The 23525-nt window shown below is 46.8% G+C and overlaps 1 protein-coding gene across 1 annotated transcript in view; it reads right to left on the bottom strand.

Moving 5' to 3' along the window:
* Window positions 1–23525, bottom strand: part of LOC105481272 (mucin 16, cell surface associated) — a 170065-nt gene that overhangs the window by 49519 nt on the left and 97021 nt on the right. Inside the window, exons 34-72 of the mRNA XM_071086180.1 lie at window positions 23256–23323; window positions 22482–22654; window positions 22119–22154; window positions 21795–21860; window positions 20751–20875; window positions 20449–20516; window positions 19415–19587; window positions 19050–19085; window positions 18723–18788; window positions 17666–17790; window positions 17364–17431; window positions 16578–16750; window positions 16214–16249; window positions 15889–15954; window positions 14865–14989; window positions 14613–14680; window positions 13521–13693; window positions 13170–13205; window positions 12846–12911; window positions 11780–11904; window positions 11459–11526; window positions 10360–10532; window positions 9996–10031; window positions 9674–9739; window positions 8279–8403; window positions 7979–8046; window positions 7217–7389; window positions 6864–6899; window positions 6538–6603; window positions 5416–5540; window positions 5161–5228; window positions 4388–4560; window positions 4025–4060; window positions 3699–3764; window positions 2570–2694; window positions 2293–2360; window positions 1513–1685; window positions 1143–1178; window positions 824–889 (exon numbers count right to left, since the gene is read on the bottom strand). Of these exons, the coding sequence (XP_070942281.1) occupies window positions 824–889; window positions 1143–1178; window positions 1513–1685; window positions 2293–2360; window positions 2570–2694; window positions 3699–3764; window positions 4025–4060; window positions 4388–4560; window positions 5161–5228; window positions 5416–5540; window positions 6538–6603; window positions 6864–6899; window positions 7217–7389; window positions 7979–8046; window positions 8279–8403; window positions 9674–9739; window positions 9996–10031; window positions 10360–10532; window positions 11459–11526; window positions 11780–11904; window positions 12846–12911; window positions 13170–13205; window positions 13521–13693; window positions 14613–14680; window positions 14865–14989; window positions 15889–15954; window positions 16214–16249; window positions 16578–16750; window positions 17364–17431; window positions 17666–17790; window positions 18723–18788; window positions 19050–19085; window positions 19415–19587; window positions 20449–20516; window positions 20751–20875; window positions 21795–21860; window positions 22119–22154; window positions 22482–22654; window positions 23256–23323 (3619 nt within the window). The remainder of the gene's footprint in view (window positions 1–823; window positions 890–1142; window positions 1179–1512; window positions 1686–2292; window positions 2361–2569; window positions 2695–3698; window positions 3765–4024; window positions 4061–4387; window positions 4561–5160; window positions 5229–5415; window positions 5541–6537; window positions 6604–6863; window positions 6900–7216; window positions 7390–7978; window positions 8047–8278; window positions 8404–9673; window positions 9740–9995; window positions 10032–10359; window positions 10533–11458; window positions 11527–11779; window positions 11905–12845; window positions 12912–13169; window positions 13206–13520; window positions 13694–14612; window positions 14681–14864; window positions 14990–15888; window positions 15955–16213; window positions 16250–16577; window positions 16751–17363; window positions 17432–17665; window positions 17791–18722; window positions 18789–19049; window positions 19086–19414; window positions 19588–20448; window positions 20517–20750; window positions 20876–21794; window positions 21861–22118; window positions 22155–22481; window positions 22655–23255; window positions 23324–23525) is intronic.

The following is a 23525-nucleotide window of genomic DNA, read 5'->3' on the forward strand; positions in this document are numbered from 1 at the left end:
GATGCTGAGCATAGGTCTTGGTGCATATTCAGTGTTCCATAGTGCCAGATACTATCTAGTGCCATTGTTAACACCAACTTCATTTTCAATATCACCATGATTATCTCCATGAGTATTACTGTCATCATCATCACCATTAGCACCAACCCCGCCACTACCAGCACCACCATCATCATCATCATCATTACCACCACAACCATCATCATCCTAATCATCACCTCCATCACCATTTTCATCATCACCATCATCATTGTCAATATCACCATGCTTATCACCATCAGTAGTATTATTGTCATCATCACCACCACCATCATCATTATCCTCATCATCCCCATCACCAGCAGTGCTATCATCATCGCCATCTTCATTACCATCAGTGTCAACATCACCATCATTTTTGTCAATCACCACCACCATAATTATTACTGTCTTCACATAATTATTATCATCATAACCACTACCCCCACCATTGTCATCATCCTCATCATTGTCATAATAATTAGCATCATCACCACCATCATCTATATCATGATCATTATCATCATCATCATCATCACCATCACCACCATCATCATCACCACCACTTACATCATCATCATCATCACAGGAATATAAGCTATCTTAAGCAGAGATTGCTATCTATTTCTATGTTCCCTGCTGTATCTTCAGGGCCTGGCACATAGTAGGTGCTCAATAAAGTTTACAGGTTAACTCCTCATCACTAGATTTACTATGACTTTTATCTTTATTTAAGTGCATAATGGCAGAAATGTTTATATTCATCAGGAATGCTCTAACGGAGATGCCACTGGCTGATACTTACCTGTAGTTTCAGGGAGGGAAGACAGGATCCCAGAGGTTTCCAGGTTCACTGTGGAGGTCCCAGGAGCTAAGGAGAAGCCCTTATCAGTGAAAGCAGCAAGCATTCTCATGGCAGAAATGCCAGCAGGTAGGACTAGTATGAGGCTTGCTGCATGTGGGTCTTGAACTGTGTTTCTCTTTGGGCACAAGGGAGAAGGAATAACTTGTGCTCTCCCAGCACCTTCTCTCATGAAGAGGACATAAGTGTGTATGAGGAGAGCTCAGCACCTGCCCTGCTTGGAGTAGAATTGGGGGTACTGGAACATCAGTTGAATACTCACTGTTGGTGGTTGGTATGGAGCTCCAATGAGTGAAACCTGCAGAGAGCGGGAAGGAGGATAGTGGGTAAGGGTTAAGGAGAGGTGGGGGGATGAAATAGGAATCAAGGCTACCCTGGTGGATTAGAAGGGGTTTCATGGAACAGGAGCCATTAAAGGTTCTCTATCAGCACATTCACTTCAGGGTCCAAGGTCTGGAGGATGAACACAGTACAAGATGCAGAAAAAAAATAATGAAGTTCTAACATCAATCATCACATGCAGACAACATGGCAGAGATTTCAACGTCCAGACAGGAAGTGTGACCTCAAGCCAGAAAGGAGGGGCTGCCCAGCAAGAAGGACGAGAATCCAACCACATCAAAGCTGCTCACCATTGACATAGAGACTGTCCCTGTCCAGGGTGTAGGGGTCCAGCTCAGTGATGCCATGGGTCAACTGGCTCAGCTCCCAGTACAGCTGCTCTCTGTCCAGTCCAGGGCTTTGAGGGTCAGGGCGGTAGGTACAGATGGCATCCACTCTGGTGGCTGCCTTGTCCTTCTCTGGCCTGAGGAGGTTAAGTGGGTGGAGGGGGTGACAATGAAAGGATTGCCCAGGCAGGGGTTCTGAGATTCCTGAGGGAAGGACAGGGAGGGGACAGAGGAAATGAGAAGCCAGGGAGAGAGGTGAGAAGCCACAATTAATTTCTCTAAATGCACCAACTCCTAGCCAGCCCTGGATTGGGAGCAGAGTCATGGACACAAGAATATTTATGAAATTGCAAGGTGAAACTTCCAGTTTTATAGCACGAAGACAGGAGAGCTCAGACTTGAGACAAGTGAAGAGCTAGAATCAGAGATAAAAGCAAGTGGAAAACCCACCTTTCTCTTAAGGGAGACCTTGGGAACAGAATTTTAAAACTTAAGGGAAGGGATAAGGAGGAATGGAAGGTATTAAGAAGGATGAGTGGAGTAAGAACCCAATCTTGATGATGGGCTCTGCAGAATCTGTCACTTGAGTGGGGAAGTGCTAGGATCAGGAGACACATTCTTTCTTGAAGCCACTGCCAACTGAATCCCACTTCTGCTGAGGACGCTCACAGGGAGGGCAAGAAGGATGCTGCTGGGGCCTGGGAACACTTGGGTAAGCCCTGATTGGCTATTCTAAGGTCTCACCTGAGCAAGGTCAGTCTGCAGCTGGAGTACAAAGGGCTGATACTGGTATTCTTGAACAAGGGCCCCAGCTGTGGAGGAGGGAGAGAGAGGTGATTGGGAGGGGTGATGAGGAGGGGCAGGGCAGAAATGAGACAGGTGGGGCTGACACCAGTGGGTACGGCTTGTGATTTGGGGTCAAAGGTGATTCACATGGGATCTTCTTGTACATCCCTGGCATGGGTGATGCAGGTAGAATCTGGTAAGGTGGGCCAGGCAGTTAGATGGGTTGGACTCTCACCAGACCCTGTAGGACCCTCTCCGTGGTGTTGAACTTCCTGGAGCCAGGGTGTCGCATGGCCTCCTCATACTGCAAGTTGGTGATGGTGAAGTTGAGGGTGAATGGCAGGAGGAGAGGACCAGGCACTGTAGTGTGGGTAAGAAACAAACACTATGTTCAGAAGCACAGAAATTATGGATTTGCAATAAAATTATTTTTAAATATACACAGCATTAAACGGGATGGACAAAATGAAGATTTTTGATCCCTCCCTTAACTATAACGATAGAATTTAAAAAGACACATAGCATATCATATCAGTTGGATGCTGAGCCTAGCTTCCATTGTATGTTCATTGCTCAATAATGTCATACCTCATCCCTTACCTTTGTTACCACCATCATAATCACCATCATTGTCACCTACAGCATCATTATTGTCATCATCATTGCCATCACCACCACCGTAATAATCCCCATAATCACCACCAGCACAACCATCACCACCACCATCATCATCATCACCGTCATTACTGCCATCATCACTGCCACCACCATCACCATAATCCCCATTGTCATCATCATCATTGTCACCCACACCATAATAATTGTCATCACTGCCACCAACACCACCACCATAACAATCTCCATCATCGCCACCAGCACCAGAACCACCATCATCATCATCACCATCACTGTCACCCACACCATCCTTGTCACCACCACTGCCATGACCACCACCGTGATCATCTCCATCACGACCACCAGCACTATCATTTATCACACTCAACACATCATCATCATCATAACCCCCACCATTGTCATCATCCTCACCACCTTCATCATTATTATCATCATTGCTACCATAAGCATCACCATCATCATCAAAACTGCCACCACTATCATCATCACCACCCGCCACAGTCATCATCACAAGAATATAAGCTCTCTGATGGCAGAGATTTTTATATGTTTTGTGTACCTGCTGTATCCCCAGGGTCTGGCACAGAGGAGGTGATCAATCACATTTGTAGGTTGACTTATCATCACTAGATTTACTATGATTTTTACCTTTATTTGAGTAAATAATGGCAGACATGTTTCTGCTCATCAGTCATGCTCTAATAGAGGTGCCATTGACTGGTGCTCACCTGTGTGGCCAGGGAGGGAGGCTGGAGTCCCAGAGGTTTCCAAGTGCACTGCAGAGGTCCCAGGAACTGAGAAGAAGCCCTCATTACTGAAAGCAGCAAACCCTCTCATGGTGGAAATGCCAGCAGGTAAAACTATTATGGGCCCTGCTGCATTTGAGGTTTGAGCTGAGCGTCTCTATGGAGCTAGGGCCCAGGGGAAAGGGAATAGACTGTGCCCTTGAAGCCTTTTCCCTCATGAAGAGGACATAAAGGGATAAGAGGTAATGCTAGCTCCTGCCCTGCTTGGTGTAGGACTGGGGGGACTGGAACATCAGTAAAATACTCACTTCTGGTGGTTGGCACAGAGCTCTGATGGGTGAAGCCTGCAGAGAGAGGCAGGGAGGAGAGTGGGTAAGGGTTAAGGAGAGGTCAGACCAAATAGGGGTCAGGGTTACCCTAGTGCAATGAGGAAAGTTTCATGAAGCATGGTCATTGAGAATCTTCACCAGCACCCTCATATGGGGGAAGAAGGCCTTGAGGGTAAAATCCGTGCAAGATGAAGATGAAACCGTGAAGTTCAAACCTCAATCATCACATATAGAGCACATCATCAAACCCTCAATGGTCAGACAGGGCATGTGACCCCAGGACAGACAGTAGGGTCTACCCAGCTAGGAGGAAGAGCCTCCAGTCACATCATGGCTGCTCACCATTGACACAGAGACTGTCTCTGTCCAGGGTGTAGGGGCCCAGCTCTGTGATGCTGTTGGTCAGCTGGCTCAGCTCCCAGTATAGCCGCTCTCTGTCCAGTCCAGGGCTGGTGGGATCAAAGCGGTGGGTGCAGATGGCGTCCACTCCAGTGGCTGTCCCATCCTTCTCAGGTCTGGGGAGGGCAAGAGTGGGGAATGGCAATTAATGGATTGCCTAGGGAGGGGTCTTGAGCTTGCTGGGTGAAGGACAGGAAGGGGTCAGAGGAATTGAGAAGCCTGGTACAGACGTGAGAGAAGTCACACTTTGATTCTCTAAGTGCTTTGACTCCCTGCCAGCCTGGGATTGTGAACAAAGTCATGGATGAGAGGATTTTTATGAAATCACAAGGTGCAACCTGCATTCTCACAGCAATGGGGAAAGAAGAGCTGAATCCTGAGACAGGAGAAGAACAGGAATTAGGGGTGAAATCAAGTGGATGAGGCATGTTTGGCAGAAATTCTGGGGACAGACTTTAACAACTGAAGGAAAGGGAGGTGGAGGGAATTTAGAGGGGTGATGAGGGTAAGGGCTCAATCCTGCTGATGGACTCCGAAGAATGTGTCAGTTGAGGTGGGAGGTGGTAGAATCAGGAGACAAACTGGTTCTGGAGCCATTGCCTCCTGAATTCCATCTGTGCTGAGGCCATCCCACGGTAGGGCAGGAAGGAAGGTGACCAAACTTTTTGGGCCTGGGAACAATTGGGGAAACCAGGCTGGAAATTCTAAGGTCTCACCTGAGCAAGGTCAGTCTGCAGCCAGAATACAGAGGGCCGACACTGGTGCTCTTGAACAAGGGCTTGAGCTGTGGAGGAAGGGGAAGGAAGTGAGTGGGTGGGCTGAGGTGTAGGGATGGGGCAGACATGAGGTAGGAGGGGCTGGCATCACCAGTTGGGGCTTGCGTCTCTGGGGCCAAGGAGTGGTGGGTGAGACCTTCCGTGGCCCTGGCACGGGTGATATAAGCAGGACTGGTAAGGTGGTGGAGCTCTTACCAGACCCTGCAGAACCCTCTCCGTGGTGTTGAACTTTCTGGAGCCAGGGTGTTGCATGTTTTCCTCATAATGCAGGTTAGTGATGGTAAAGTTGAGGGTGAATGGTATCAGGAGAGGGCCAGTGGCTGTAAAGGGGTTGGGAAATAAACACGATGTTCAAAAGTAGAGAAATATATAACAGTTTGCAATAGACTTATTTTTAAACATATGCAGCAGCATTTCATGTGGATAAAAAATAAAAGATTTTCATGCCTCTCTTGACTACAATAATAGAAGTTTTTCATAAATAAGCATATTATATAATTGTAATGAGATGGTGAACATAGTGCTTGGTGCATATTTAGTGCTCAGTAATGTCAGATGCTATTTTTTACCTCTGTTATTGCCATCTTCGTCATCAACATAACCATAGTTGTTGCCATGGCTATCATCGCTTTCATCACTATCAACGTCAGCACCACCACTACCACCATCCTCATCACCATCACCACCACAGAGATCATAATCAGCATCATCACCACCAGCACCATCATAATATTATTATTACCAGGATAATCACCAACACAATCATCATCATCATCATCATCATCATCTTCATTATCCTCATTGTCAACATCACAATCATCATTGGCACTCGTCATCACCACCATCATCATCACCACCACAATCACCTCAAATATCACCAGTATCACCACAATCATCCCAAACATCACCACCATCACATCATCATTCCTGTTATAATAAGCACCACTATTATCACCATCATCTTCATCACCATCTCCATAATCATCACCATCACCAACATCATCAGCAGCATTGCCATCTTTATAGTCATCTCCATGATATTATCATCATCTCCATCCCCCCCACTATCATCATCACTGCCACCCTTATCATCCTCATCATCACAAGAATATAAGCTCTCTGAAGGAAGATATTTTTATCTCTTTTGTATCCCCTGCCACATTCCACAGGTCTGGCACAGAGTAAGTGCTCAATAAAGTGTGTTGGTTGCATCAGCTGCACTAGATTTGATTTGCTATGATGTTTCATCTTAATTTGCATGAAAATGACAGAGATGAAGACACTTACCATTGACTGGTATCATTGACTGGTGCTCACCTGTGTGGCTGGAGAGGGAGGATGGAGTCCCAGAGGTTGCCAGGTACACTGTGGGGGTCCCAGGAGCTGAGAAGAAGCTCTCATCAGTGAAATTAGCAAGTACCCCCATGGCAGAAAGGCCAGCAGGTAAGACTATTATGAAACTTGATGCATATGGGGTTTGACCTAGATCAGTCTGTAGCTGGGGCAGAAGGGAGGATGAATCCCTTCTGCCTTCCCAGCTCCTTCTCTTAAGAAGAGGAGCTATGGTTTTATATGGAGAAGGGTCAGCTCCTGCTCTGCTTTGTGTAGAACCAGGGGCATGAGATTATCAGTTGAATACTCACTACTGGTAGTGGGCACAGATTTCCGATGGGTGAAACCTGCAGAGAGAGAGGGATTAACCTGAGTAAGGTTAAGGTAGAGGTGGATAACCAAATAGGGGTCAGGGCTACCCTGGTGAAATGGAACCGGGGCTGCTGGAGGTTTTCTATCAGTATCCTCACATCAGGGAAGAAAACCCTGAGGGTAAACCCAGTCTTCAACATAAAGAAGAAACCATGATGTTCTGACATCAACTATCAAATATAGACAACATTGTCAAGCTTTCAATGGCCAGGCAGTGAGTGTGACTTCAAGCCAGGGAGTAGAGGTTGCCCATCAGAGAGGAAGAGCCTCCAACCACATCACAGCTGCTCACCATTGACATACAGACTGTCTCTGTCCAGGGTGTAGGGGCCCAGTTCAGTGATGCTGTGGGTCAGTTGGCTCAGCTCCCAGTAGAGCTGCTCTCTGTCCAGCCCAGGTCTTTTGGGATCAGGGTGGTAGAGGCAGACAGCGTCCACTCCAGTGGCTGCTCCATCCTTCTCGGTCCTGGGGAAAGGAGGTGGGGAGAATGACAATGAAAAGATTACCTAGGACAGGTCTTGAGATTGCTGATGGAAGGACAGCAAAGGAGAAGGGAAAATGAGAAACCTGGGAAAGAGGTGAGAAGCCACACTTAGATTCTCTGAGTGCACGGACTACCAGCTTGCTTGGGACCATAAACAGAGTCAAGGATACAACAATTCTTATAAAAGTGCAAGGGTGAAATTTGCATTCTCATGGCATGGGAAAAAAGAGCCCAGACTTGAGACCACTGAAGACCTTGAAATGGGGATGAAAGCACATGGGTGAGGCATGATTGTCTTGAGAGAAATTCTGGGGACAGAATTTAACACCTAAAGGAAAGGGAGAGAGAGGGAAAGGTAGGGGCTCAATCCTGATGATGGACCACGCAGATTCTCTCTGTTGAGGTGAGGTGTGGGGGTGTTACTATCAGGAAACACACCGGTCCTGAAGCCAGTGACTCCTGAATTCCACCTTTGGTGAGGATATCCCTAGGAAGTGTATAAAGGAAGATGTGCAAAGTCTATTGGAGTGAGAATAGTTGGGACAGCCAGGCTGGCTATTCTAGCCTCACCTGAGAGAAGTCAGTCTGCAGCCAGAGTACAGAGGGCCAACACTGGAGTTCTTGAATATGGGACTAAGCTGTGGAGGAGGGAGAGAGAGGTGAGTAGGAGGGTTAAGGTCCCTGTGTGGGGGCAAAAGTGAGGTGGGTGGGGCAGGGCGCAGTGGGCATGGCTGGCCTCAGTGGGTGAGGCTTGCATCTCTGGGGATGAGGGCAAGGTGGGTGTGATCTTCTTCCATGGCCCTGGCACAGATGTTGTATGAGGGGCTGGGTATCTGGAGTCGGGGAGAGTGAAGAGGTCAGGGTACTAACCAGACCCTGCAGGACCCTCTCTGTGGTGTTGAACTTCCTTGAGCCAGGGTGATGCATGTCCTCCTCATACTGCAGGTTGGTGATGGTGAAGTTGAGGGTGAACGGCACCAGGAGAGGGCCAGCAGCTGTAGTGGGAGGGGGAAACAAACATTACGTTTAAAGTGGAGAAAATAGGAATTTGCAACAGACTTATCTTTAAACATGTGCAACATTTAAATTGAATGACTAAATAAATATTTACCATGCATCCCTTTCCTATAATGACAGAATTTATTTACTTATTTTTTTGAGATGGAGTCTCACTCTGTCACTAGGCTGGAGTGCAGTGGCACCATCTTGGCTCACTGCAACCTCTGCCTCACGGATTTAAGCAATTCTCCTGCCTCAGCCTCCCAAGTAGCTGGGACTACAGGCATGCACCACCACGCCCGGCTAATTTTTGTATTTTTAGTAGAGATGGGGTTTCGCCATGTTGGCCAGGATAGTCTCGATCTCTTGACCTCGTGATCCACCCACCTCGGCCTTCCAAAATGCTGAGATTATGGATGTGAGCCACCGCACCTGGCCTGACATAATTTATTTTTTAAAGGATGCTTTATAATAATAGTTAGATGCCGAGCATAGCTCTTGGTGCATATTCAGAGCTTAATATTGTCTGATGTTATCTGTTATCTTTTTTATTGCCATCATTATTGTTGCTATCATTGTCACCATCACCATCATTATTATCATCATCACCACCATGATAATCCCAAGCATGACCACCACAAACATCATCATCACCACAGACAACACATCACCATTATCAAAACCCCACGACCATCACTGGCATCATCCTCATCACCATCATTGTCATTTTCATCAACATCACCAGTCTCATCATCACCATCTCAAACAGCACCCCAAAAAAGAAAAAATAAAAATAAATAAACAGCACTACCATCACCATCATCATCATCACACTCAACACATCATCACAAATATCATAACTGTTACTGACATCCTCATGTCCATCATCATCATGGTCAGCACCACCACCACCATTATCACCAACAGCATCACTATCATCATTGTCATCATAATCATCATAAATAGCACCACCACCACCATCATCATCACACTCAACATATCATAATTAATATCATAACCACCACCACGATCATCATTATCATCACATAAACAGAAGCTCACTGAGGGCAGACATGTTTTTATTGGTTTTATTTTCCTTGTTGTATCCCTAGGGTCTAGTACACTATAGGTGGCCAATTAATTTTTTTGGTTCACTCACTATCACTAGACTTACTATGATTTTCTATCTTTATTTGAATGAAAATGGCACAGATGTTTACATTCATCAGGCATGCTCTAACAGAGATGCCATTGACTGGTACTTACTTGTGGGGCTGGGGACGGGGGATGGTGTCCCTGAGATTCCAAGGTCCACTGTGGAAGTCCAAGGAGCTGAGAAAAAGTCCTCATCAGTGAAAGCAGGAAGTACTCTCATGACAGAAATGGCAAGAGGGGAGACTATGGGGTCTGCTGCCTGTGTGACTAGAGATGGGTCTTTCTTTGGAGCTGGGGCAGAGCAGAGCTTGAGTAACTGCTGTCCTCCTATCTCCTTTGCTGAAGAAGAGGACCTATGGGTTTACGAGGAGGGGTAGCTCCTGTTCTGCTTGGTATAGAATCAGGGGCATGTGGACATGACTTGAATACTCACTGCTGGTGGTGGGCACAGAGCTCCGATAGGTGAAACCTGCATAGAGAAGGAGGCAGGAGAGTGCGTAAGGGTTAAGGAGACGTTGGCGACCAAATAGGGGTCAAGGCTACCCTGGTGCAAAGGAATGAATTTCATGGTACAGGGGCATTTGAAGATTTCCTATCAGCATCCTCACATCAGGAAAGAATGCCCTGAGGGAATACGTCCACAGTGATAAAGAAACTATGAAGTCCAGACCTTAGTCATCCCATGTAAAACACATGACAGAATTTTCAATTGCCAGGCAGGAAGCGTGACCTCTAGTTAGAGATTAGAGGCTGCCCAGCAAGAAGGAAGAGACTTCAACCACATCACAGCCACTCACCATTGACATAGAGACTGTTCCTGTCCAGGGTGTAGGGGCCCAGCTCTTTGATGCCATTGGTCATCTGGCTCAGCTCCCAGTACAGCTGCTCCCTGTCCAGTCCAGGGCTTTGAGGGGTAAGGCGGTGGGTACAGATGGCATCCACTCCAGTGGCTGCCCCATCCTTCTCAGACCTGGGGAAGGTAGGTGGGGAGAATGACAATGAAAGGATTACCTAGGACGGGTCTTGAGATTGCTGAGAGAAGGATGGCAAGTAACCAGAGGAAATGAGAAACCTGGGAAACAGGTGAGAAGCCACACTTAGATTCTCTGAGTGTGCAGACTACTGGCTTGTTGGGACTCTGAGCAGAGTCATGAGCACAACAGTTTTGATAAAAGTGCAAGGTGAGGCTGGGCACGGTGGCTCATGCCTGTAATCCCAGCACTTTGGGAGGCCGAGGTGGGTGGATCACCTGAGGTCAGGAGTTCGAGACCAGCCTGACCAACATGGAGAAACCCTGTCTCTGCTAAAAATACAAAATTAGCCGGGTGTGGTGGCCCGTGCCTGTAATTCCAGCTACTCGGGAGGCTGAGGCAGGAGAATCGCTTGAACCTGGGAGACACAGGTTGCGGTGAGCCGAGATCGTGCAATTGCACTCCAGCCTGGGCAACAAGAATGAAACTCTGTCTCAAAAAAAAAAAAAAAAAAAAAAGCAAAGTGAATCCTGCATTCTCACGGCATGGGGACAGGACAGCCCAGATTTGAGGCCAGTGAAGAGCTGGAAATGAGGATGAAAGCACGTGGCTGAGGCATGATTGTCTTGAGAGAAATCCTGGAGACAGAATTTAAGAACTAAATGAAAGGGAGGGGCAGGGAAAGGAGGAAATTCAGAGGGATGACTGGGGTAGGGGCTCAATCCTGATGATGGATCATGCAGATTCTCTCTGTTGAGGTGGGGTGTGGGGGTGTTACTATCAGGAGATACAGTGGTCCTGAAGCCAGTGACTCCTGAATCCCATCCTTGGTGAGGATATCCCTAGGAAGTGCAGCAAGGAAGCAGTGCAAAGTCTTTTGGAGTGAGAATAATTGGGACAGCCAGGCTGGCTATTCTAGCCTCACCTGAGGGAGATCAGTCTGCAGCCAGAGTACAGAGGGCCGACACTGGAGTTCTTGAACAACGGACCAAGCTATGGAAGAGGGAGAGAGAGGTGAGTAGGAGGGCTAAGGTCCCCATGTGTGGGTGCAGAAATAAGGTGAGCGAGGCATGGCCCAGTGGGTGAGGCTGGCTTCAGTGGGCATGGCTGGCCTCAGTGGGCGAGTCTTGCATCTCTTGGGGCAAGGACGAAGTGGGTACATTCTTCTCCCATTACCCTGGCTTGGATGTTGTAGGAGGCACCGAGTATCTGGGTCAGGGCAGAGTGAGGAGGACAGGGCACTAACCAGACCCTGCAGGACCCTCTCTGTGGTGTTGAACTTCCTGGAGCCAGGGTGATGCATGTCCTCCCCATACTGCAGATTAGTGATGATGAAGTTGAGGGTGAATGGCACCAGGAGAGGAACAGCTGCTGTAGTGGGAATTGAAAATAAATACTGTGTTCAAATTAGACAAAATAGGAGTTTGCAATATACTTATCTTTAAATATAGGCAGCATTTCAATTGACTGACAAAGTAAATATTTACCATGCCTCCCTTGTCTTCAATGACAGAATTTATTTTTTAAAGGATATTATATAAAATAGTAGTTAGATGCTGAGCATAGCTCTTGGTTCATATTCAGTGCTCAATATTGTCTGATGTTACCTGTTATCTTTATTATTGCCATTATTATCCTTGCTATCATTGTCACAATCACAATCATTATTATTATCGCCACCACCATAATAGTCCCCACCATGACCACGACAAACATCATCATCACCACACTCAATATGTCACTATTATCATCATAACCCCATGACCATCTCTGGCATCATCCTCATCACCATCATTGTTATTGTCATCAACATCACCAGTTTCTTCATCGCCATCATCAACAGCACCACCACCACCACCATCATCCTCACTAACATCATAACCGTCACTGACATCATCCTCATATCCATCATCATCGTGGTCGGCAACATCAACACCATTATCATCAGCATCACTATCATCATCATCATCATCATCATCATCATCAACAGCATCACTACCACCATCATTAGCAGCATTACCATCATGATCATCATCATGATCATCATCATCGTCATCAACAACTAGCACCACCACCGCTATCATCAACACATGAATAAAAAAGCTCACTGAGGGCAGAGACACTTTTATTGGTTTTGTTTTCCTTGCTGTATCCCTTGGGTGTGGTACACAGTAGGTGGCCAACAAGTATTTTTGGTCCACTCACTATTACCAGATGTACTGTACTTTTCCATCTTTATTTGAGTGAAAATGGCAGAGATGTTCACACTCATCAGGCATGCTATAATAGAGATGTCATTGACTGGTACTTACCTGTGGGGCTGAGGAGGAAGGATGGAGTCCCTGAGGTTCCAAGCTCCACTGTGGAAGTCCCAGGAGCTGAGGAAAAGTCCTCATCAGTGAAAGCAGAAAATACTCTCATGGCAGAAATGGCAAGACAGGGGACTATTATGAGGTCTGCTGCCTGTGGGCTTCAGCTGGGTCTGTCTTTGGAGCTGAGGCAGAGGGAAGCTTTAATAGCTTCAGCCTTCCCAGCTCCTTTGCTCATGAGGAGGACTTATGGGTTTATGAGGAGGGGCAGCTCCTGCTTTGCTTGGTGTAGTATCAGGGGCATGTGGACATGAGTTGAATACTCACTGCTGGTGGGGGCCACAGAGCTCCAATGGGTGAAACCTGCATAGAGAAGGAGGGAAGAAATTGTGTAAGGATTCAGGAGATGTGGGGGACGCAATAGGGTTCATGGCTATCCTGGTGCCATAGGACAGGGACCATTAAAGATTTCCTATCAGCATCCTCAAAACAGAGAAGAATGCCCTGAGGGAATGCAGTTCACGATGACGAAGAAACCATGAAGTCCAGAACTCAGTCACCCCATATAGAGCACATAACAGAATTTTCAACAGCCAGGCAGAGAGTGTGCCCGGAAGCCAGAGATTAGAGTCCTCCCAGCAGGGAGGAAGAGACTCCAACCACACCACATCTGCTCACCATTGACATAGAGACTGTTCCTGTCCAGGGTGTAGGGGCCCAGCTCTTTGATGCCATGGGTCAGCTGGCTCAGGTCCCAGTACAGCTGCTCTCTGTTGAGTCCAGGGCTTTTGGGGTCAAGACGGTGGGTGCAGATGGCATCCACTCCAGTGGCTGCCCCATTCTTCTCAGGCCTGGGGAAGGTAGGTGGGAGGAATGCAATCAAAAGATTAACTACGAAGGGTTTTGAGATTGCTGAGGGAAGGACAGCAAGGGACCAGAGGAAATGAGAAGCCTGGGAAAGAGGTGAGAAATCACAGTTTCTCTGAGTGCACCAACCACTGGTTTGCTTTGAACTGCAAGCAGGGTAATGGATACAAGAATTTTTATAAAAGTGCAAAGTGGCCTGGCACAGTGGCTCACACCTGCAATCCCAGCACTTTGGGAGGCCAAGGCGGGCAGATCACTTGAGGTCAGGAGTTCAAGACTAGCCTGGTCAACATGGTGAAACCCAGTCTCTATGAAAAACACAAAAATTAGCTGGGTATAGTAGCGGGTGCCTGTAATCCCAGCTACTCGGGAGGCTAAGGCAGGAGAATCACTTGAACATGGAAAGCAGAGGTTGCAGTGAGCTGAGACCAGTCTGGTGTGTAGTGAGACTACGTTTCAACAATGAAATAATAAAATAAAATAAAATAAAATAGTGCAAGTTGAAACCTGCATTCTCATGGCATGGGGACAGAGACGCCAGACTTGAGACCAATGAAGAGCTGGAAATGGAGATGAAAGCCTGTGGATGAGGCACGATCGTCTTGAGAGAAATCCTGGGGACAGAATTTAAGGCCTAAAGGAAAGGGAGGTGCAGGGACAGGAGGGAATTCAGAGGGATGATCAAGGTAGAGGCTCAATCCTGATGATGGACTATGCGGATTCTCCCTGTTGAGGTGGGGTGTGGAGGTGTTACTATCAGAAAACACATTGGTCATGAAGCCAGTGACTCCTGAATTCCACCTCTGGTGAGGATATCCCTAGAAACTGCAGAAAGGAAGCAGTGCCAAGTCTACTGGAGTGAGAACAAGTGGGGCACCCAGGCTTGATCTTCTAACGTCTCACCTAAGCAAGGTCAGTCTGCAGCCAGAGTACAGAGGGCCGACACTGGTGTTGTTGAACACGGGACCAAGCTGTGGAGGAGGGAGAGGGAGGTGAGTAGGAGGGCTAAGTTGCATGCTGGCTTCAATGGGCATAGCTTGCATCTCCTGGGGCAAGGGTGAGGTGGGTGTGATCTTCTTCCATTGCCTGGCATGGATGATGTAGGAGGTACTGACTGTCTGGGGTGGGGCACAGTGAGGAGGGTGAGGCACTAACCAGACCCTGCAGGACCCTCTCTGTGGTGTTGAACTTCCTGGACCCTGGGTGATGCATGTCCTCCTCGTACTGCAGGTTGGTGATGGTGAAGTTGAGGGTGAATGGCACCAGGAGAGGGCCAGCAGCTGTAGTGGAGGTGGGAAGCAAACACTATGTTCAAAGTAGAGAAAATAGGAGTTTGCAATAGACTTATCTTTAAACATATGCAGAATTTAAATTAAGTGACAAAATATTTACCATGCTTCCCTTGCCTATAACCATGCAATTTACTTTTACAAACATATATTATATAATAGTATTTAGTTGCTGAGCACTGCTCCTGGTGCATATTCAGTGCTCAATATTGTCTGATGTTATCTATTATCTTTATTGCCATCTTCATCCTTGCTATCATTGTCACTGTCACCATCATTATTATGATCATCACTGCCATAATAATCCCCATCATAACCACCACAAACATTATCATCACCACACTCAATGCATCATCATTATCATCATAACCCCGCAACAATCACTGGCATCGTCATCATCACCATCATTGTCATTGTCATCAACATAACCACTACCAACATCAATATCATCAGTACCATGGTCACCATCATAAACAGCATCACTACAATTATCATCATCATCACACTTAACACATCATCATTACCATCATAACCTTCACAACCATCACTGACAACATCCGCAAGTCCATCACCATAATCATTGGTAATATCCCCACCACCATCATCAACATCATCCCACTCAACATGTCATTATTACTATCATAACCACCACCACCACCATCATCATCACATGAACACAAGCTCACTGAGGGCAGAGATGCTTTTATCGGTTTTATTTTCCTTGCTGTATCCCTAGGGTCTGGCACACTGCTGGTGGCCAATAAATTTTTTTGGTTCACTCAGTATCACTAGATTTACTATGACTTTCCATCTTCATTTGAGTGAAAATGGCACAGATGTTCACATTCATCAGGCATGATCTAATAGACATGTCACTGACTGGTACTTACATGTAGGGCTGGGGAGGGAGGATGGAGTCCCTAAGGTCCCAAGGTCCACTGTGGAGGTCCCAGGAGCTGAGAAAAAGTTCTCATCAGTGAAAGCAGAAAACACTCTCATGGCAGAAATGACAAGAAGGTAGACTATTATGAGGTCTGCTGCATGTGGGCTTAAGCTGGGTCTGTCTTTGGAGCTGGGGCAGAAGGGAGCTTGAGTGACTTCTGCCTTCCCAGCTCATTTGCTCAAGAGGAGGACTTATGGGTTTAAGAGGAGGGGCCAATTCCTGCTTCACTTGATGTAGGATCAGGGGCATCTGGACATGAGTTGAATACTCACTGTTGGTGGTGGGCACAGAGGTCCGATGGGTGAAACCTGCATTGAGAAGTAGGGAAGAGACTTGTTATGGGTTAAGGAGATGTGGGAGATGCAATAGGGTTCAGGGCCATCCCGGTGCAATTAAATGAGTTTCATGGGACAGAGGCCATTAAGATTTCCTATCAGCATCCTCCCAAAAGGGAACAGTGGCCTGAGGGAATGCAGTTCACAATGAAGAAGAAACCACGAAATCTAGAACTCAGTCAGACCATGTAGAGCATATGACAGAATTTTCAGTAGTCAGGGAGGGAGCGTGACCTGAAGCCAGAGGTTAGAGGTTGCACAGCAAGGAGGAAGAGACTCCTACCATATCACAGCTGCTCACCATTGACATACAGACTGTTCCTGTCCAGGGTGTAGGGGCCCAGCTCTTTGATGCCATGGGTCAGCTGGCTCAGCTCCCAATACAGCTGCTCACTGTCCACTCCAGGACTTTTGGGGTCAAGATGGTGGGTGCAGAGGGCATCCACTCCAGTGGCTGCTCCATCCTTCTCGGACCTGACGAAGGTAGGAGGGGAAATGACAATGGAAAGATTGCCTAGGACTTGTCTTGAGATTGTTGAGGGAAACATATCAAGGAACCAGAAGAAATGAGCAACCTGGGAAAGAGGTGAGAAGCCACACTTAGATTATCTGAGTACACAGACCACTGTCTTCGTTGGGACTACAAGCAGAGTCATGGATATAATAATTTTTATAAAAGTGCAAGATGAAACCTGCATTCTCATGGCATGGGAACAGGAGAACCCAGACTTCAGACTAGTGGTGAGCTTGAAGGCTGATGAATGTATGTGGATGAGGCATGATTATGTTGAGAGAAATCCTGGGGACAGAATTTAACTCCTAAATGAAAGGGAGGGACAGGCAAAGGAGGGAATTCAGAGGAGTGATCAGGGTGGTGCCTCATTCCTGATGGTGGATCAAGAAGATTCTGCATGTTGAGGTGGGGCATGGGGGAGTCACCATCAGGAAACAACTGGTTCTCAAGTCAGTGACTCCTAAATTCTCTTTTTGGTGATGATATCCCTAGGAAGTGCAGCAAGGAGACAGTGCAAAGTCTTTTGGAGTGAGAACAATTGGGGCAGAGAGGCTGCCTCTTCTAAAGTCTCACCTGAGCAAGGTCAGTCTGCAGCCAGAGTACAGAGGGCCAACACTGGTGTTCTTCAACATGGGACCAAGCTGTGGAGGAGGGAGAGGGAGGTGAGTAGGAGGGCTAAGGTGTGTGTGTTAGGGGCAGATGTGAGGTGGGCAGAGCAGGCACCAACGAGGAGGGCTGGTCTCCATGGGCGGGGCTTGCATCTCTCGGGGGCAGAGGTGAGGTTGGGGCTACCTTCTTTCATCAACTTGGCATCTATGATGTAGAAGGGACTGGATATCTGGGGCTAGTCAGAGTGTGGAGGGCAGGGCACTAACCAGACTCTGCAGAACCCTTTCCGTGGTGTTGAACTTCCTGGAGCCAGGGCGACGCATGTCCTCCTCGTACTTCAGGTTGGTGATGGTGAAGTTGAGGGTGAATGGCACCAGGAGAGGGCCAGCAGCTGTAGTGGGAATTGAAAATAAATACGGTGTTCAAAGTAGAGAAAATAGGGGTTTGGAATAGACTTATCTTTAAACATATGCAAAATTTAAATTGAGAGAAAAATATTTACCATGTCTTCCTTGCCTATAATAATACAATTTATTTTTATACAAGTATATTATATAATAGTAGTTAAATGTTGAGCATAGCTAGTTGAGCATATTTAGTGCTCAATATTGTCTGATGTTATCTGTTATCTTTGTTATGGCCATCATCATTGTTGCTATCATTGTCATCATCACCATCATTATCATCATCACCATGATCATCCCTATCATGACCACCACAAACATAATCATCAGCACACTCAACACATCATCATTATCATAATAATCACATGACCATCACTGGCATCATCCTCATCACCATCATTGTTATTGTCATCAGCGACACCACTACCAACATCAACATCATCAGTACCATGGTCACCATCATAAACAACACCACCATCATAAACAGCACCACCAACATCATCATCATCATCATCACACTCAGCACCTCATTACCATCATAACATTCACAACCGTCACTGACAACATCCTCATGTCCATCATCATGATTGTCAGTAACATCACCACCACCATCATCAACAGCAGTACCACAATCATAAATCATCATCACCCTCAATATGTCATTATTACTGTTACCACTACCACCACCATCATCGTCACATGAACACAAGCTCACTGAGGGCAGAAATGTTTCTATTGCTTTTGTTTTCCTTGCTATATCCCCAGGGTCTGGAACACTGTAGGTGGCCAATAAATATTTTTGGTTCACTCAGTATCACTAGATTTATTATGATTTTCCATTTTCATTTGACTGAAAATGGCACAGATGTTTACATTCATCAGGCATGATCTAATACAGATACCATTGGCTGGTACTTACTTGTGGGGCTGGCGAGGGAGGATGGAGTCTCTGAAGTCCCAAGGTCCACTGTGGAGGTCCCAGGAGCTGAGAAAAAGTCCACATCAGTGAAAGCAGAAAACACTCTCATGGCAGAAATGACAAGAAGGTAGACTAGTATGAGGTCTGCTGCATGTGGGCTTGAGCTGGGTCTGTCTTTGGAGCTGGGCAGAGGGGAACGTGAGTAACTTCTTCTGCCTTTCCAGCTCATTTGCTCACGAGGAGAATATATGGGTTTAAGCGGAGGGGCCAGCTCCTGCTCCACTTGATATAGGATCAGGGGCATCTGGACATGAGTTGAATACTCACTGCTGGTGGTGGGCACAGAGGTCCGATAGGTGAAACCTATATAGAGAAGGAGGGAGGAGACTGGGTAAGGGTTAAGGAGATGTGGGGGACGCAATAGAGTTCAGGACTATCCTGGTGCAATTAAATGAGTTTCACGGGACAGGAGTCATTAAAGATTTCCTATCAGCATCATCACAACAGGGAAGAGTGTCCAGAGGGAATGCCTCTCATGATAATGAAGAATCCATGAAGACCAGAACTTAGTCATCCCATGTAGAGCATATGACAGAATTTTCAATGGCCAGGTAGGGAGTGTGCCCCCAAGCCAGAGATTAGAGGTTGCACATCAAGAAGGAAGAGACTCCTAGCATATCACAGCTGCTCACCATTGACATACAGACTGTTCCTGTCCAGGGTGTAGGGTCCCAGCTCTTTGATGCCATGGGTCAAGTGGCTCAGTTCCCAGTACAGCTGCTCCCTGTCCACTCCAGGGCTTTTGGGGTCAAGACGGTGGGTGCAGATGGCATCCACTCCAGTGGCTGCTCCATCCTTCTCGGACCTGGGGAAGGTAGGAGGGGGAATGACAATGAAAAGATTACCTAGGACTTGTCTTGAGATTGTTGAGGCAAACATATCAAGGAACCAGAGGAAATGAGAAATCTGGGGAAGAGGTGAAAATCTGCACTTACGTTATCTGAGTACAATGGCCACTGTCTTGGTGGGGACTGAGAGTAGAGTCCTGGATATAATAATTTTTATAAAAGTGCAAGATGAAACCTGCATTCTCATGGCATGGGGACAGGAGAACCCAGACTTGAGATTAGTGAAGAGCTTGAAAGGGGGATGCATGTATGTGAATGAGGTATGATTGTCTTTTTTTGTTGTTGTTGTTCTTGTAAATAAAGCATACTTTATTTTTTAAAATTTTTTAATTTTTAATTTTTTATTATTATACTTTAAGTTCTAGGGTACATGTGCATAACGTGCAGGTTTGTTACATATGTATACCTGTGCCATGTTGGCGTGCTGCACCCATCAACTCGTCATTTACATCAGGTATAACTCCCAATGCAATCCCTCCCCCCTCCCCATGATAGGCCCCAGTGCATGATGTGATTGTCTTAAGAGCAGTCCTGGTGACAGAATTTAACACTAAATGAAAGGGAGGGACAGACAAAGGAGGGAATTCAGAGGAGTGATCAGGATAGTGCCTCAATCCTGATGGTGGACCATGAAGATTCTGCATGTTGAGGTGGGGCATGGGGGTGTTACTATCAGGAAACAACATGTTCTCAAGCCAGTGACTCCTAAATTCCCTTTTTGGTGATGATATCCCTAGGAAGTGCAGCAAGGAGACAGTGCGAAGTCTTTTGGAGTGAGAACAATTGGGGCAGCCAGGCTGGCTCTTCTAAAGTCTCACCTGAGCAAGGTCAGTCTGCAGCCAGAGTACAGAGGGCCAACACTGGTGTTCTTGAACATGGGACCAAGCTGTGGAGGAGGGAGAGGGAGGTGAATAGGAGGGCTAAGGTGTGTGTGTTAGGGGCAGATGTGAGGTGGGCACAGCAGGCACCAATGAGGAGGGCTGGTCTCCATGGGTGGGGTTTGCATCTCTCGGGGGCAGAGGTGAGGTTGGGGCTACCTTCTTTCATCAACTTGGCATCTATGATGTAGAAGGGACTGGATATCTGGGGCTAGTCAGAGGGAGGAGGGCAGGGCACTAACCAGACTCTGCAGGACCCTCTCCGTGGTGTTGAACTTCCTGGAGCCAGGGTGACGCATGTCCTCCTCGTACTTCAGGTTGGTGATAGTGAAGTTGAGGGTGAATGGCACCAGGAGAGGGCCAGCAGCTGTAGTGGGAATTGAAAATAAATGCTGTGTTCAAAGTAGAGAAAATAGGGGTTTGGAATAGACTTATCTTTAAACATATGCAAAATTTAAATTGAGAGAAAAATATTTACCATGTCTCCCTTGCCTATAATAATGCAATTTATTTTTATAAAAGTATATTATATAATAGTAGTTAGATGTTGAGCATAACTAGTTGTGCATATTCAGTGCCCAATATTGTCTGATGTTATCTGTTATCTTTGTTATGGCCATCATCATTGTTGCTATCATTGTCATCATCACCATCATTATTATCATCATCACCATGATCATCCCCATCATGACCAACACAAACATAATCATCAGCACACTCAACACATCATCATTATCATCATAACCACATAACCATCACTGGCATCATCCTCATCACCATCATTGTTATTGTCATCAGCGTCAGCACTACCATCATCAACATCATCAGTCCCATGGTCACCATCATAAACAGCACCACCATCATCATCATCATCACCATCACACTCAGCATATCATTACCATCATAACCTTCACAACCATCACTGACAACATCCTCATGTCCATCATCATCATTGTCAGTAACATCACCACACCACCATCATCAACAGCAATGCCATAATCATAAATCATCATCACACTCAATATGTCGTTATTACTGTTACCACCACTACCACCATCATCGTCACATGAACACAAGCTCACTGAGGGCAGAGATGTTTTTATTGCTTTTGTTTTCCTTGCTATATCCCTAGGGTCTGGAACACTGTAGGTGGCCAATAAATATTTTTGGTTCACTCAGTATCACTAGATTTATTATGATTTTCCATTTTCATTTGACTGAAAATGGCACAGATGTTTACATTCATCAGGCATGATCTAATACAGATACCATTGGCTGGTACTTACTTGTGGGGCTGGCGAGGGAGGATGGAGTCTCTGAAGTCCCAAGGTCCACTGTGGAGGTCCCAGGAGCTGAGAAAAAGTCCACATCAGTGAAAGCAGAAAACACTCTCATGGCAGAAATGACAAGAAGGTAGACTAGTATGAGGTCTGCTGCATGTGGGCTTGAGCTGGGTCTGTCTTTGGAGCTGGGCAGAGGGGAACTTGAGTAACTTCTGTCTTTCCAGCTCATTTGCACAAGAGGAGGACGTATGAGTTTAAGAGGAGGGGCCAGCTCCTGCTCCACTTGATATAGGATCAGGGGCATCTGGACATGAGTTGAATACTCACTGCTGGTGGTGGGCACAGAGGTCCGATAGGTGAAACCTGTATAGAGAAGGAGGGAGGAGACTGGGTAAGGGTTAAGGAGATGTGGGGGACGCAATAGAGTTCAGGACTATCCTGGTGCAATTAAATGAGTTTCACGGGACAGGAGTCATTAAAGATTTCCTATGAGCATCATCACAACAGGGAAGAGTGCCCAGAGGGAATGCCTCTCATGATAACGAAGAATCCATGAAGTCCAGAACTTAGTCATCCCATGTAGAGCATATGACAGAATTTTCAATGGTCAGGTAGGGAGTGTGCCCCAAGCAGAGATTAGAGGTTGCACATCAAGGAGGAAGAGACTCCTAGCATATCACAGCTGCTCACCATTGACATACAGACTGTTCCTGTCCAGGGTGTAGGGGCCCAGCTCCTTGATTCCGTGGGTCAAGTGGCTCAGTTCCAAGTACAGCTGCTCCCTGTCCACTCCAGGACTTTTGGGGTCAAGACGATGGGTGCAGATGGCATCCACTCCAGTGGCTGCTCCATCCTTCTCGGACCTGGGGAAGGCAGGAGGGGAAATGACAATGAAAAGATTGCCTAGGACTTGTCTTGAGATTGTTGAGGGAAACATATCAAGGAACCAGAGGAAATGAGAAACCTGGGAGAGAGGTGAGAAGCCACACTTAGATTATCTGAGTACACAGACCACTGTCTGCAAGCAGAGTCCTGGATATAATAATTTTTATAAAAGTGCAAGGTGAAACCTGCATTCTCATGGCATGGGAACAGGAGAACCCAGACTTCAGACTAGTGGTGAGCTTGAAAGGCTGATGAATGTATGTGGATGAGGCATGACTATTTTGAGAAATCCTGGGGACAGAATTTAACGCCTAAATGAAGGGCGGGGGCAGGGAAAGAAGGGAATTCAGAAGGGTGATCAGGGTAGTGCCTCAATCCTGATGATGGACCATGAAGATTCTGCATGTTGAGGTGGGGCATGGGGGTGTTACTATCAGGAAACAACTGGTTCTCAAGCCAGCGACTCCTGAATTCCCCTCTTGGTGAGGATATACCTAGGAAGTGTAGCAAGGAAGCAGTGCAAAGTCTTTTGGAGTGGGAACAAGTGGGGCAGCCAGGCTGGCTCTTCTAAAGTCTCACCTGAGCAAGGTCAGTCTGCAGCCAGAGTACAGAGGGCCAACACTGGTGTTCTTGAACATGGGACCAAGCTGTGGAGGAGGGAGAGGGAGGTGAATAGGAGGGCTAAGGTGTGTATGTGTTAGGGGCAGATGTGAGGTGGGCACAGCAGGCACCAATGAGCAGGGCTGGTCTCCGTGGGCAGGGCTTGCATCTCTCAGAGGCAGGGGTGAGGTTCGTACTATCTTCTTTCATCACCTTGTCATCTATGATGTAGAAGGGACTGGATATCTG

The sequence above is a fragment of the Macaca nemestrina genome, chromosome 20 (genome assembly GCF_043159975.1).
Source record: "Macaca nemestrina isolate mMacNem1 chromosome 20, mMacNem.hap1, whole genome shotgun sequence".
NCBI lineage: Eukaryota > Metazoa > Chordata > Mammalia > Primates > Cercopithecidae > Macaca > Macaca nemestrina.